This window comes from Alexandromys fortis, unplaced genomic scaffold (assembly GCF_014885135.2).
Source record: "Alexandromys fortis isolate MF-2015 unplaced genomic scaffold, M_Fortis_MF-2015_v1.1 scaffold_26, whole genome shotgun sequence".
Classification (NCBI taxonomy): domain Eukaryota; kingdom Metazoa; phylum Chordata; class Mammalia; order Rodentia; family Cricetidae; genus Alexandromys; species Alexandromys fortis.
Genome location: NW_026067894.1, coordinates 11,505,643 through 11,519,188, shown reverse-complemented (window position 1 = coordinate 11,519,188; position 13,546 = coordinate 11,505,643). Strand labels below are relative to the sequence as shown.

General features: G+C 56.5%; 1 protein-coding gene across 6 annotated transcripts in view; it reads left to right on the top strand.

Annotated features, from left to right (window-relative positions):
- Positions 1-13,546, top strand: part of Adgrb2 (adhesion G protein-coupled receptor B2) — a 37,141-nt gene that overhangs the window by 22,732 nt on the left and 863 nt on the right. For 2 of the 6 annotated variants that reach the window (XM_050154411.1, XM_050154375.1), the window contains 21 exons: positions 96-202; positions 1,069-1,263; positions 1,340-1,408; positions 1,486-1,594; positions 1,933-2,266; positions 2,999-3,104; positions 3,277-3,320; positions 3,559-3,685; positions 4,160-4,263; positions 4,359-4,461; positions 5,334-5,484; positions 5,664-5,733; positions 6,100-6,166; positions 6,308-6,393; positions 6,693-6,791; positions 8,754-8,925; positions 9,225-9,320; positions 9,592-9,631; positions 10,303-10,922; positions 12,878-12,913; positions 13,286-13,384. In XM_050154411.1, coding sequence (XP_050010368.1) covers positions 96-202; positions 1,069-1,263; positions 1,340-1,408; positions 1,486-1,594; positions 1,933-2,266; positions 2,999-3,104; positions 3,277-3,320; positions 3,559-3,685; positions 4,160-4,263; positions 4,359-4,461; positions 5,334-5,484; positions 5,664-5,733; positions 6,100-6,166; positions 6,308-6,393; positions 6,693-6,791; positions 8,754-8,925; positions 9,225-9,320; positions 9,592-9,631; positions 10,303-10,922; positions 12,878-12,913; positions 13,286-13,384 — 2,834 coding nt within the window. The remainder of the gene's footprint in view (positions 1-95; positions 203-1,068; positions 1,264-1,339; positions 1,409-1,485; positions 1,595-1,932; positions 2,267-2,998; positions 3,105-3,276; positions 3,321-3,558; positions 3,686-4,159; positions 4,264-4,358; positions 4,462-5,333; positions 5,485-5,663; positions 5,734-6,099; positions 6,167-6,307; positions 6,394-6,692; positions 6,792-8,753; positions 8,926-9,224; positions 9,321-9,591; positions 9,632-10,302; positions 10,923-12,877; positions 12,914-13,285; positions 13,385-13,546) is intronic. The other 4 variants (XM_050154417.1, XM_050154393.1, XM_050154385.1 and 1 more) reach the window with 3 other exon arrangements.

Below are 13,546 nucleotides of genomic sequence, written 5' to 3'. Positions count from 1 at the left end.
CAGCTGCCCACCTCTGGGCATCCTGCATCCCGAGATGTGCAGGGAGTAGGTAAGACCTCAGCCTTAATGCCCATCCCTGTCTCATCCCTCTGCAGGCTCTGCTAGCCGCCGCTGTCTCCTCAGTGCACAGGGTGTGGCCTACTGGGGACTGCCCAGCTTTGCTCGTTGCATCTCCCATGAATACCGCTACCTGTACCTGTCAGTGAGTGTGCCTCGTTGGGTTGGGGAACCGTATGATACGTCTCAAACCCTGGTAGGGGGTGGCAGGAGCTTGAGGCTCATTCATTTCCCCCATACCTTGGTATATGCTGTATTTCTGTTTTCTGGCAAACTCCTACTTAAATGTCAGGGCTTCTTAGGTATCTCTCTCTTTCCCTGGGACATACTTCTGGGTTCTTTACCCACAATTTTCCATCCTGTGCTTCTTAGACATGGAGAGTTAAGAATGCATTGGATACTGGGAATGGTATCACGTGCCCTTACCCTACACTGGAGAGGCAGAGGCAGGAGGATTTCTGAGTTGAGACCAACCTGATCTACATAGAAAGCTTCAGGACTCTCAGGGTTACTTAGAGAGACTCTATCTCAAGAAACCAAAACACAAATAATGCATTTAAGTGTGCTCTGTTACACTGGGAGCTCTTTGAAGGCAGGGACGAAGTTGAAGTTCCCAGGCCAGGGCTTGCATGGGGTAAGGATGGTCTCAGCAAATGTGGCCTGTGTGTTTACACGTTTCTGACCTAACTGTAATGATGATGTTTGCACTGAGAGCTTGTGTTTGAGAGAGCCTGTGTGTGAGGTGCTTCATTCAGAATGTTCAAGGCCCTTTAGGGACAGGGAGGTGCCCAGCCCCCCAAAAGCTTATTCTAAAGCATTTGCACATCTGAATTCCTCCTAAATCATGACTGACTCCTTCTTGGACTGTGTCTCTTGGGAGCCTCTCTGATTCTGTATGCCCCCTCTCTTCCTGGATGCACCTAGTGGGTAGATGGAAGGAGGACGGACCAAAGGCTGGTCCCGGGCTCTGATACTCCAATGACAGGGGCATTACACACATGTCACCTGCAGCTTCGGGAACACCTGGCGAAGGGCCAGCGCATGCTGGCAGGTGAGGGCATGTCACAGGTGGTAAGAAGCCTGCAGGAGCTACTGGCACGGCGCACCTACTACAGCGGGGACCTGCTCTTCTCTGTGGACATTCTAAGGAATGTCACTGACACCTTCAAGAGGGCCACCTACGTCCCTTCCGCCGATGATGTGCAGGTACTACTCCATGGTGGCAGGGTCTGCTGGGGCAGCAAGGTGGCCCACACCTCCTGACCTGTCCCTCTCTCCCCAGCGTTTCTTCCAGGTGGTGAGCTTCATGGTGGATTCTGAGAACAAGGACAAGTGGGATGATGCTCAGCAGGTGAGGGCCTCAGCCTCCCACCTTCTCTCCGCGTGACCCACCCCTGCCTCAGACCCGCACATTCTCTCTGTTCCCAGGTGTCTCCTGGCTCAGTTCACTTGCTGCGTGTTGTTGAAGACTTCATTCACCTCGTGGGCGATGCTCTCAAGGCCTTCCAGAGTTCTCTGATTGTCACAGACAATCTGGGTACAAGGATGCAGGCTGGGGGAGGGGGGTGCTAGATTCCACAGGACCGTATCTCCCTGGGTGAAGGGTAGTGTTAAGGGGTGCTTCTGCTTTGCTCTTTTGTTTACGAGTCTTGTTTTCCCTCCACTTAACCCCCATGCTACTCTTTCTGTCTTCCTCCCCTCCTGTGCTCCATCGCCCTGACGTTCATGTGTCTCACTTCTGTGTTGGTTCCAACTTCTTTGTGTTTCCCCTGGTGTGTGTCTCCCTCATGTCTGTCTCTTCCCCTGGCTGCCTCCGCCACCTCCCCGTCTGTCTCTGGTGTGCCCTGCCCACCCTTCCTCCGCCCCCGACTGCAGTGATCAGCATTCAGAGAGAACCCATCTCAGCAGTGTCCAGTGACATCACGTTTCCCATGCGGGGCCGCAGGGGCATGAAGGACTGGGTGCGACACTCAGAGGACCGCCTCTTCCTACCCAAGGAGGTGCTCAGCCTATCCGCCCCAGGGAAGCCAGCCACACCCGGGGCAGCTACAGCGGGCAGCCCAGGCAGGGGGCGGGGCCCAGGCACGGTGCCCCCAGGCCCAGGCCATGCCCACCAGCGCCTTCTCCCAGCTGACCCAGATGAGTCCTCCTACTTTGTGATTGGTGCTGTGCTCTATCGCACCCTCGGCCTCATCCTGCCACCCCCCAGGTGAGTCCACCTGCAGCCATGTGCCAGGAGGGGCCCCTTGCCTGGCTGTGGACGTGGTCACTTCTCAGGAACATCCAGGGCTGGAGAGAGAGCCCAGGTTAAAGTGTTTACCTCGGTTAAAGTGTTTACCTCGCAAGTAAGGATCCCAGGACCTCTGGCAAGGGTTCTCACCTTTCCTAATGCTGCAGCCCTCTAATGCAGTTCCTCATGGACCATAAAATTATTTTCAATGCTACCTTGTAACCATAATTTTGCTACGGTTATGAATGTAAAGATCTGTGTTTTCCAATGGTCTTTGGGGGTTGCAGCCCACAGGTTGAGGATCGCTGGCCTATGTAAAACAGCCTGGTATGTTGACATGTTCAGTACTGGGAAGGCAGAAAGAGGTAGATTCTTGGGGCTTGCAGGCCAGCCAGCCTAGCCCACTTCTAAAGTTGTAGGCCAGTGAGAGGGCCTGTCTTAGAAAGGGAAGGGTGGACGGTGCTTAAGGAACAACACCTGAGGTTGTCCATGTGCACACACCGGCATACACATCCGTGCGCATGCACAGATCCGCGGAAAGACGAAACACCTAGGCGGTTCCCAGAGGCTGTGCTGGTGTCTAGGACTTTGCCGTCTGAGATCTGTGCCCTCCCTTGGATCTTGGCCCTGGCAGTCCCCAGCCACGACAGATTAGAGTTTCCGAGTCTGAACACCTGCTGGCAGGAGCTGACCTCAGTCCTTGTCCCCTAGGCCTCCGCTTGCTGTCACCTCCCGGGTGATGACAGTGACTGTGCGCCCCCCCACCCAGCCTCCAGCCGAGCCTCTCATCACAGTGGAGCTCTCCTATATCATCAATGTGAGTGAGGGACCAGATGGGGACCCCGCAGATCTGCCCCCGAGGCCCGTCTCGGGGACGTGGTCTGTGCTGGTGGTGGGCCTGGCCTGTGTGGGAGCTGCTGTGGCAGAACAGATGACGGCCAGGGCCGGGGTGCTCCTCACCCGGACCGTACACATCTTCTGCTCCCCAGGGCACCACTGATCCCCACTGTGCCAGCTGGGACTACTCTAGAGCGTGAGTTGGGGCAACCCTAGATCCTCTCATCATCAGAAATGGTCTCCCACCTAGAAGGCCAAAGGGTTCCGTGGTGCCATCCCTGGTCTGAGGGGTCAAGAGCACGTCTTGGGGCTCCCTGCTATCATCTCATGGATGTAGCCTTGCCCTGGATTTCACCTCTCTGGGCAGTAGTCAGCAGTGGGTTCGGGGCTACAGACGTGGGCCCTGGGTTCATGCCATTTCTCCCTCATCCAAGAGATGCCAGCTCAGGGGACTGGAACACTGAGAGCTGCCAGACCTTGGAGACCCAGGCAGCCCACACCCGCTGCCAGTGTCAACACTTGTCCACCTTTGCTGTTCTGGCTCAGCCACCCAAGGACCTGGTGAGTGGGAGAGAGGTGCCTGGGCTGGTCAAGGCATCGGGGTGACCCCAGATGTGGCTCTGTACAGATGTACTTGGGGGATTGCACAAGGAAGGGGGCCTGATGTTGTTCATCGGCACCTGCACAGGGGTATATGGCAGTGGGTGAGTGAGAGTATGCGTGTGTGCATGTGTGTGTGTGTATGTATATATGTGTATGTATGTGTGTATGTATATATGTGCATGTGTGTATGTATATATGTGCATGTGTGTATGTATATATGTGCATGTATGTGTGTATATATGTGCATGTGTGTATGTATATATGTGCATGTATGTCTGTGCATGTATCAGTTTGTGTCTGAAAGAGTGTGGGTGTGTGTACATACATCTGCACACATGTGCCCTTCTGCACGCGAGGAGCATGCCTGTTTACATCAGATGGAGGGACTGGGTGCCCTACCTCTGCCCTCTCCCTGCCACCCATCTCCCACAGACCCTGGAGCTGGCAGGTGCTCCCTCGGTTCCCCTGGTGATCGGCTGTGCAGTGTCCTGCATGGCGCTGCTCACACTGCTTGCCATCTATGCAGCCTTCTGGAGGTAAGTCGGCATGTGAAGCGGGATGGGAGGTGGCCAGCTATCCAGGGTTAGGCAGGCAGCCAATGCCTCTGCCTCTGCCCACTGTGCCCTGTCAGGTTTATAAAATCAGAACGCTCCATCATCTTGCTGAACTTCTGCCTGTCCATCCTGGCTTCCAACATCTTGATCCTCGTGGGCCAGTCCCGGGTGCTGAGCAAGGCAGGTGCAGGCTCCCGGGGGTGTGTGGGGAGGGGCCTCAAAGGAGGGGGTGAAGGTAGAGAGTGCCTGCAAGTGAGGGTGGGTTTTCTTTTTAATGAGTTATTCATTTTTATTTCATGTGCATTGGTATTTTGCCTCCATGTATGTCTGTACAAAGGTGTTATATCCCCTGGCACTGGAGTTACAGACAGTTGTGAGCTGCCGTGTGGGTGCTAGAAATTGAACCTTGGTCCTCTAGAAAAGCAGCCAGTGCTCTTAATCACTGAGCCATCTCTCTAGCCCTGAGGGAAGATGTCTGTATGGGTGGCCTGAGGGATGGATATGGATGTGCTCAGACCCATGTTGGAGGCAGTGTGTGTGTGAAGGCGTGTGCAGGCATACGTGAAGACGTTAGTGTGTGTGTGTCCTCAGTAACGAGTGTTTGTATACATCAGGGAATGTGTGCATGTGTGTTGGGCGGGAGGCAATAGTCCCCCTGTCTCTGAGTCCTCCTTCGCCATCTGCCTGTGGATGATCCATGCTGACCGTCCCTCCTACCCTCCTTGGCCTTCTCTGCATAGTGCCAGCACAGAGACAGCCAGGTGTGGGGTTTTGCTCGGCCATGACGTGGCAAGTGCTCCTGTCTGTGCGTGGGTGGCCTGCCTGCCCGCCTTCCCGGATGCCTAGTGCTGTGTGCATGTCACCAGGCCTGTGTCGTGCTGTGTGTGGGTGCAGGAAGGCGGGGGTGCCTGGCAGGGCTCTTGGGGTGGGGGGAGGGCTCAGGTAGGCGGCTGGCCGTGCAGCGCCCAGGCCTAGCAGTCGGTGTGGGAAGTTGGCAGCTCCCACCCTGGCCATTGCTCAGGGCCACTCCCTCCTGTCCCCTCTCCCTGCAGGGCGTGTGCACCATGACGGCCGCCTTCCTGCACTTCTTCTTTCTGTCCTCCTTTTGCTGGGTGCTTACAGAGGCCTGGCAATCCTATCTGGCTGTCATCGGGCGGATGCGCACCCGCCTGGTTCGCAAGCGCTTCCTCTGCCTGGGCTGGGGTGAGCAAGGCCAGTGCTGGACTCTGCTGTTGGGCCTGGAGTGGCAGTGGAAAAGCCAGGGAGGTGCTACCTGGACACGGCCCAGCTCCCCGGGGATGGGGTTCAGCTGGCCTGGAGTTTGACAGGGAGGGTCCCCTGAGCACCTGCAGTCTTTTCACATGTGACCCTGCACTCCCCAGGTCTTCCTGCCCTGGTGGTGGCTGTGTCTGTTGGCTTTACACGCACCAAAGGATACGGTACATCCAGCTAGTACGTGTGCCTCCTGTGGTGAGGGTGGGGGTGGAGGGGTCTGTGGGGGTGTTGGGGGTATTGGCATGGGTATTAGGTCTTTTCAGGCTGAGGTCTTGACCCGTGCTTACTGCAGATCTTTGGGTAAATGTCCTTATCTCTGTGCCTCTGTTTCCCGGCTGTAAAAGAAGATGCTGGGATTGGGTCATTTCTAAGCGCCATTGCACTTAGGGGTCAGCTTACTTTTATGTCTATGGGATCTGATGTGACTCTTTGCGGGAAGAGGAAACAGACTCATCAGGACATGGCTGTGTTTCTCCTTGACTGGATGGAGACTTAGTGTCGACTGGTGATGTGGGCATGACTGCCTCTTTTCTCCTTCTCCAGCTGCTGGCTCTCCCTAGAGGGTGGCCTGCTCTACGCCTTTGTGGGTCCAGCCGCAGTCATTGTCCTGGTACGTACTCCTTTTGGCATCCTCTGGGGCCATCGTTTCCTTCTGCCTTCTCCCTGACCTTCAGCTCCCACCTGGGGTGTCCTTGCCCCGAGGGCACCTGGTGATCCTCTCTTCCCCGCTTGGCTCCACCCGGGCCCCCAGGTGAACATGCTCATCGGAATCATCGTCTTCAACAAGCTCATGGCTCGAGATGGCGTGTCAGACAAATCTAAGAAGCAGAGGGCCGGGTAAGGGGAGGGTCTCTGCAACTCAGCCTTTCTGGGAAGTGTGCAGGGAGGGGGAGCCGAGTGCACCTCGGAGACTCAGGGCTTGTTGATGCCAACCCAGGCTTCCCCGATCTTGGGGCATCAAGGGTGCAGGCAAGGTGGGCACCCAGAGTGCTCAGCCGCAGCCCCTCGCCCACCCTAACCCAGCTCTCTCTCTCTCGTCTGCCCTCCCCTCCCACCCTTCTCGGGGCTCATTCTGCCCCATCTCCCGGCTTCCCATGTGTCTCCCCCTTCTCCCATGTCTGTGCCACCCCCCCGAGGTCGGAGCGGTGCCCCTGGGCCAGCCTGCTCCTCCCCTGCTCAGCGTGTGGAGCGGTCCCCAGCCCCCTGCTCAGCTCAGCCTCGGCCAGGAATGCCATGTTAGTCGTGCCCCCTGGGGGGGGTGGGGGCGGGCAAGGGCTAAGGAATGGGAGGGCAGTGCCCATGGTGGGGATTGGGGGGATATGAGCCCAGTGCCCTGGAGAGCTTGCCCCCCCTCCCACACTGCTATGTGCTCTCTGCGGTTCAGCGCTGAGGTGGCTGAGGGCAGTGGGATGCCCTCCTCGAGGTGCTGCAGAGCTCGGCTCACCCTTCCCTCTGGTCCCTGTCCTAGCTCTGGCTTAATTTTCTACCCAGGCACAGCTGCAGACTTCCTGCTCTCACCACCAACCTGAAGGCCCTAAGAATCTTAGGCCCTTACAATGTTTGCGCTATTAAAACCTTCAAATTAGAATGGTGGAACCTTAGAATAAACCATCAGACGCCCGAGAGTGTTAGAATAACAGAAACACTCTGTCTCTCATGGAATCTGCCTTGAATTCCAGAGGCCTTGAATCTCACAATCAGAGCCAGCCATGGAGGAAGACCCCAACCAAGCAGCTAAGATTCTTAAAACCCTAGCTGTGTGAAAGTAGAAAGGCCTCGGGCCCAACCCTCCTACCAGGGCTGGAAGTCCACCTGAGTCACCCCAACCAGAGAGGGCACAGCTTTGTCACACACTCAGGGGGCCTGTGGAAGCGGCTGGTGCCATCATTGCAGAGCTCCGTGATGCTCAAGAAGCAGCAAGCTTCCTCTGCTTCGGGCTGCCACCTCCCTGTGCCCAGTCTGCTGAAGCAGCAGATCAAAGTGTAGACCTCAAACTCTGTCCGCCAAGTTGGTTTTGTGTTCCAGCTCCCTTGGCCCTGTCCAGCTGGGCACACTCCATTCTCCTCATCTGTCAGTTGGGACACTGGTCCCCAGGCCTGTTTGTTGGAGTTGTTTTGATCACAGTCTGAAATAATCTATGTCAAGTGTTTGGTGGAGGGCCTGGCAGAGCATCGCTGGTTAATCAATGGCAGCTCTCAGTCCTGTGATTACAGCCTCTCTGGCTCTTGACTCCGCCTCCGGGGCTTCAGAAATAGGGTGCCTCCACCCCAACCTTGCCTGGCTCAACAACCCTGAGCCTCTGTTCCCAGGACAGGTCTTGGCCCCCTGCCTGCCCATCTTTCTGCCTCAGCCTCTGGCTGTTTCTGCAGAGTGGTGTCACCTGCCCTGTCTGGAGCTGTGCCTATCTCTTCCCCCGGGGATCCTGGGCTTGGGTCAGAGTGGGTTTCCATCCCTTGTTCCTCGTGGGCTATAGCAGTTGTTGGGGGTGGAGATTAGTCCGTTGACCACGGCCTGTCTGCCTTTTGTCTCTGCAAGGAGGCCAGGGATGCGTAGGCTTGATTCTGACCCTAGCCACGATCCTTTTGCCCTGGGTTCTGAGCAACCACCAGGAGCTAGAGGTTCCTCCATGCCTCAGCCTGGCTGGGCTTTACCCTGTCTTCTCTGCAAGGATTTGTGCTGTGGTGTTCTCCACATTTCCTGCCTGTTCTTCCTGTCCAGGGGCCTTGTCTGTCTCATGCTCCTTCCTGTGGCGGTCATCTTTCTTTGTTCTTCCTCTCCTTCTCTCCCCAGCCTACTGTCTTGGGATCTCTGGGGATGTAGTTCTGACCTGTGTTTTTTTTTCCAAAGCTTCCAAGGTGCTTCTGTGCAAGCTGGGCCGAAGTTCCCCATGTTGTCTCTGCCTGCCCTGCTCCCCTCTCGTCTCTGCCTTCCTCACTCCCGCTTCCCAGTACGGTGCCTGCTTGTTCCCACCGTGTGTACCCGTCCCTCCCACCTCTCGTGGCCCCTGCTCTGACCCTGTGGTTCTGTCTTTGTCCTGTTTCTCCTCCAGTGCCTTGCCTCCTCTCTGCTTGGAAACACTCCTAAAACCCTGGAGTTTGGGGCCCTGCCAGTCCCCAAGCTGAGTAGAGGCCCCAGGCTCCTGCCACCCTGCCCTGTAGATGTCACTCTGACAGACTCTCTGCTGCTGTCCCTCTCAGGGCCTCACTCTGGAGTTCCTGTGTGGTACTGCCTCTCCTGGCGCTTACCTGGATGTCCGCTGTCCTGGCCATGACAGACCGCCGCTCCGTCCTCTTCCAGGCTCTCTTTGCCGTTTTCAACTCTGCGCAAGGCTTCGTCATCACTGCTGTGCACTGCTTCCTGCGCCGAGAGGTGCCTGGGCTTTTCTTGCTTGCCCAGCCCGTGCTAGGCTCTGGCTTCTCCCCGTTGTGTAGCACAGGGTGACCAGGGTGCTTCAGGCCCTTGGTCTGGGCACTTCTAGTTTGGGCAGCTTTGAAGGCCTGGGCCTTCTTTAGCTCCTCTCTGACATCCCAGTCCCGGTGGCATCACCTTCAGGCTCGATGCTTGTCTGTCCTTCTACTCCTGCTCTGGGTACCCAGGGTGGGAGACCTTGCCCACTATGGTGGGGGTATTATGGAGGCCTCGGGCCCAGCAGGTCCTTCCTGTTCCAGGTCCAGGATGTGGTGAAGTGCCAGATGGGCGTGTGCCGGGCTGATGAGAGTGAAGACTCCCCTGACTCATGCAAGAACGGGCAGCTGCAGATCCTGGTGAGGGAGCGGACCCTTCCTGCCATAAACGCTTCACCGTCTGCAACCCATCTGAGACAGGAACGGGGAAAGAGCCAGGGCTCTGCCATTGACTACAGGGTGGCACCGGGCAAACCCTTTCCTCATTCAGCTTCCTCCCTACAGTTTGAGTCTCTGTTGGGTGGCACCCAAGGAGGACTGAGGAGCTGGGTGGGGGAGGGGCCCGAGTCTCTCCCACTCTGACGCGTCTCTCCTCCCTCTGCCAACCTGCTCTCTCCCTCTCGACTTATAGTCAGACTTTGAAAAGGATGTGGACCTGGCTTGTCAGACAGGTGAGTCTGTCAGGTGGAGCTCAGAAGCCCTAGGCATGGCTAAGACAGGAGCCCCACACTCTGATGGGGACCAGGCTACCAGTGTCCTGCTTTGACATTAGGCAGGGGCAGGTTAGATTTTCATCTGTGAAGGCCAGTTACCACTTGCTTCTGGGCAAAAATCCTCCCTTCCCTAAGTCTCAGCTACATGCTTAGAAAGGAGAGAACAGGATTGTCTCGGGGCCAGTGGAAGGCCTAGGGCCTACGTGAATTAGGGGACATCGAGTTTACGGTAGGGGCCTTGGCGAATGTCGGCTGCTATGTTCTCCCATCACTTGAGTGACTTTCACCGGCATCTCGTTGCAGTCCTTTCTCTAAGAAGGTGTATGCTTCCTGGGGAACAGGGAAGAGCAAAGGCGCTTTGACAGCCTCAGGGTGTGGAGTGGAAGTTAGGTCATGTACCAGGGCACTCATGGGAACTCAGCCTTAGCTTTCCTCCCCACATCCCTTGGGCCTATGAGCCAGTTGTCTTCCTGGTCCCTCTTGTACACGAGAGAGTACCAGCCACCTCCCGAGAACTTAGTTTCCCTCACTGCCCAAGCTCTGAAGCTTAGTACCCACCCAGACCCGGGCAAGAGCGTCCCAGGGTCTCTTCCTTAGAGCTTTGCTTTCCTTCCCACTTCTGTCCCCAGTTCTGTTCAAGGAGGTCAACACTTGCAATCCATCTACCATCACTGGCACTCTGTCCCGCCTGTCCCTGGATGAGGATGAGGAGCCCAAGTCTTGTCTCGTGGGTCCTGAGGGTGGTCTCAGCTTCTCACCACTGCCTGGGAACATCCTAGTGCCCATGGCAGCCTCACCAGGTCTCGGGGAGCCACCACCCCCTCAAGAGACCAACCCTGTATACATGTGCGGGGAGGGTGGTCTGAGGCAGTTGGACCTTACATGGCTACGGCCGAGCGAGCCAGGCTCTGAGGGGGACTACATGGTGCTGCCCCGGCGGACTTTGAGCCTGCAGCCTGGTGGTGGGGGCACAGGGGGTGAGGAGGCCCCAAGGGCCCGGCCTGAAGGGACCCCTCGGCGGGCTCCCAAGACACTGGCCCACACTGAAGGCTACCCCAGCTTCCTGTCTGTGGAGCACTCAGGTCTAGGGCTGGGCCCTGCCTATGGGTCTCTCCAGAACCCATATGGGATGACCTTCCAACCACCTCCGCCGACACCCAGCGCCCGCCCAGTTCCTGAGCCAGGGGAACGCAGCCGGACCATGCCCCGAACAGTGCCTGGCTCCACCATGAAGCTGGGCTCCCTTGAGGTGAGAGGGCTGTGGAGAGTGGGGAGGGAGTCTACCTACTGTATGCCTGAGACCATATCTGAGTCATAGACCGCAGCCAGGAAGGGACAGCTGTCATCCTGCCCCAGAGCATCACTGGGCTCATACTGAATGCATCCCTCCTTCTATGGGGGCCCACAGAGCTCAGCGCCAAGGACACTCTGGAGTGTCTGAATACCTCAGATGGGTGAAGCTTCATGAACTCACTCACCAGTGCTCTGGTACCCACTCTGGGGCGACTGGTCAGGATGAGCCCTTTATTAAGGCAGCTGTGACTCAGATGCCCAATTGGTAAGGAGGAGACTGAGCCTGGGCCTCTGCGGCACATGGATATGAGTCTGGTCTGGACTTTTTGACTGACAGCGGGATGCTGAGCACAGTGCACGGTCTCTCTGAGCCCCGGCCTTCTTGTGTGTAAAGTGGGGTCACCACAGAGACCTCTGTTATTGTTTGGAGGATGAGATGACACAAAGCCTTTTAGTGTGGAATAAGTAGAAAGTGCTGGGAAACCGGAAGATGCTGTTATCACAGAAATTGGCTCTGGGTGCTGCCCTCGACCTCTGATGTTTCCTCTGGACTGCCCCCTGCAGATCATCCCTGGGAACGTGCAGATTAGTAGAAACCCCAAGTAGAACTCTAGGACATTCTAGAACTCTAATTGGAGGGACGAGGGGGGATGTGGATGAGGAGAGAGGTTGGAGCTGCAGCGTATACACAATTAGCTGCTTGTGTCTAGCCTGGAAAAGTTGCTCTCTGTCCTCTGCACAGAGACAATTAAGTTAGCAGCTAGAGAGGTCACAAGTTTAGCTTTGTGCCTAAAATGTTCCTCGAACATTTGGTGCCAGCTCCTGCCACAGATGGCAACAAAACAGGAAGGCGTTAACAAAGACAGAGAAGACGACAAAGAAAAGATGGCATCAGTGGTGGGGAGGCAGTGTGCTTAGCACTGGGGTAGGTTTTGTTCTGTGGGCACCTCCCCGTGGTTGGACCACTGGAGAGGGGCCCGTGCCAGGCTTCTGGTGTGGGAGGTAGTAATAAATGTGGCAGGAGCTTGAAGGGTCTAAGATGCTGTCCAAAATAATATGGTCCCAGTGGAGGTGCAGGTTGGGTCAGCTATGCCTCTGGAGCACTGTGGGTAGGGAGAGCAGAGCTGTCACCTGTAGAAAGAGAGTTTTGGCTAGGGGTGGACAAGGTTTAGTGATGGTGGAGACACAGAAGCTGGGAAGGAAGGAGGGAAATCAAGAGAGCTGAGTCAGGGTTGGTCTTAGGAAACCTACATCATGGTCTTGGCATCACCTCCAAGAGTCTGGGGCCAAGTAGCCAGTCCCTCTTCCTTCCCTTCCTGGGTCTCAGTTTCCCCATCTCACTGTGATAATTGGCCTGGCTCTCATGAGTCCTCCCAATCCCAGCATTCTAAGACTCCGAGGTCTCCTTGGGTAGCATTGGATGTCACTGAGCTTGTTGGGACTTTGATGGTGGTCTTGGCTTGGTGAGGCCAGAAGAGTATGAGGAAGCAAGGAGTCAAAAGAGGCTGGGGGGGGGGGAGCAGATAGGCTGGGCCGGAGGAGGCCAACATTCTCTTTGCAAGTGCAGGATTCCAAGGAGCCGGGAGGCGGCATGGAGCAGGAGAGGAGGCTAGAATCCAGGGCACAGAACAAGCATGGGCTGTATGATCCTACGTAGTGGTGTCCCTGCCTCTTCACAGCTGACCTGTGTTTGCATCCATGTGTGTGTGTGTGTGTGTGTGCTCCCAGTAGGACATCTCAGTACATATATGCACTGCAGATCTCCGCTGCTGGGCTGTGATCCCAAGGGCTAGCTTATAAGATAACAGCTCTCAACTCTAGGGTCTGGGTGTGGGGAGGTGCCATAGAGTCCTGGGACCCATGGGTCCTTGGGCAAAGCTCCTCTCCCATGGCTTGTTTGTTGCTCCATAGCGAAAGAAGCTTCGGTATTCAGACTTGGACTTTGAGGTGAGTGCTGGTGCTGGCAGGGGGTGTGTCCCCAGAAGGTCACATCCTAAAACTACCCCAAGCCCCATTGCAGAGCCCAATTCTGGGTCACCAAGCCTCTGGATTCCCTGGGATCTCATCCACTATCCTGCCCACACCCATTACTCTGGGGCAGAAAGGGGGAGGCAGGGAGGGATGGAGGGAGAGGGAAGGAAAGAAGGAAGGGAAGAAGGAAGGAGGGAGGGAGGGAAGGAAGGAAGGAACACACACTAGCCTTGCCCCAGGGGGGCAGCAGACCCAGGGCAGAGGGCACTGAGTGTGTCTACAGTGCTGCCCAGAGGAGCGCTCCTCTGACCCCAGAGGAGCGCTCCTCTGACACCAAGTGGCCCCTAGAAGGTGATGCACACCCGGAAACGGCACTCGGAACTCTACCACGAGCTCAACCAGAAGTTCCACACTTTTGACCGTTATCGTAGCCAGTCCTCAGCCAAGGTGAGGACTCCTCTGTGCCGCCCCTGCCCACAGCACCAAATGCGTGATTCCTGATGTGGTGCCCTGACACACAGTCCCTGTTGGGAGAGGGAGATGGGGTCGAGTGTGTCTTTGGGCAGAGAGGTCCACGTGTTGCTGAAGTGCTCCTGGGCTGGAGGGGTG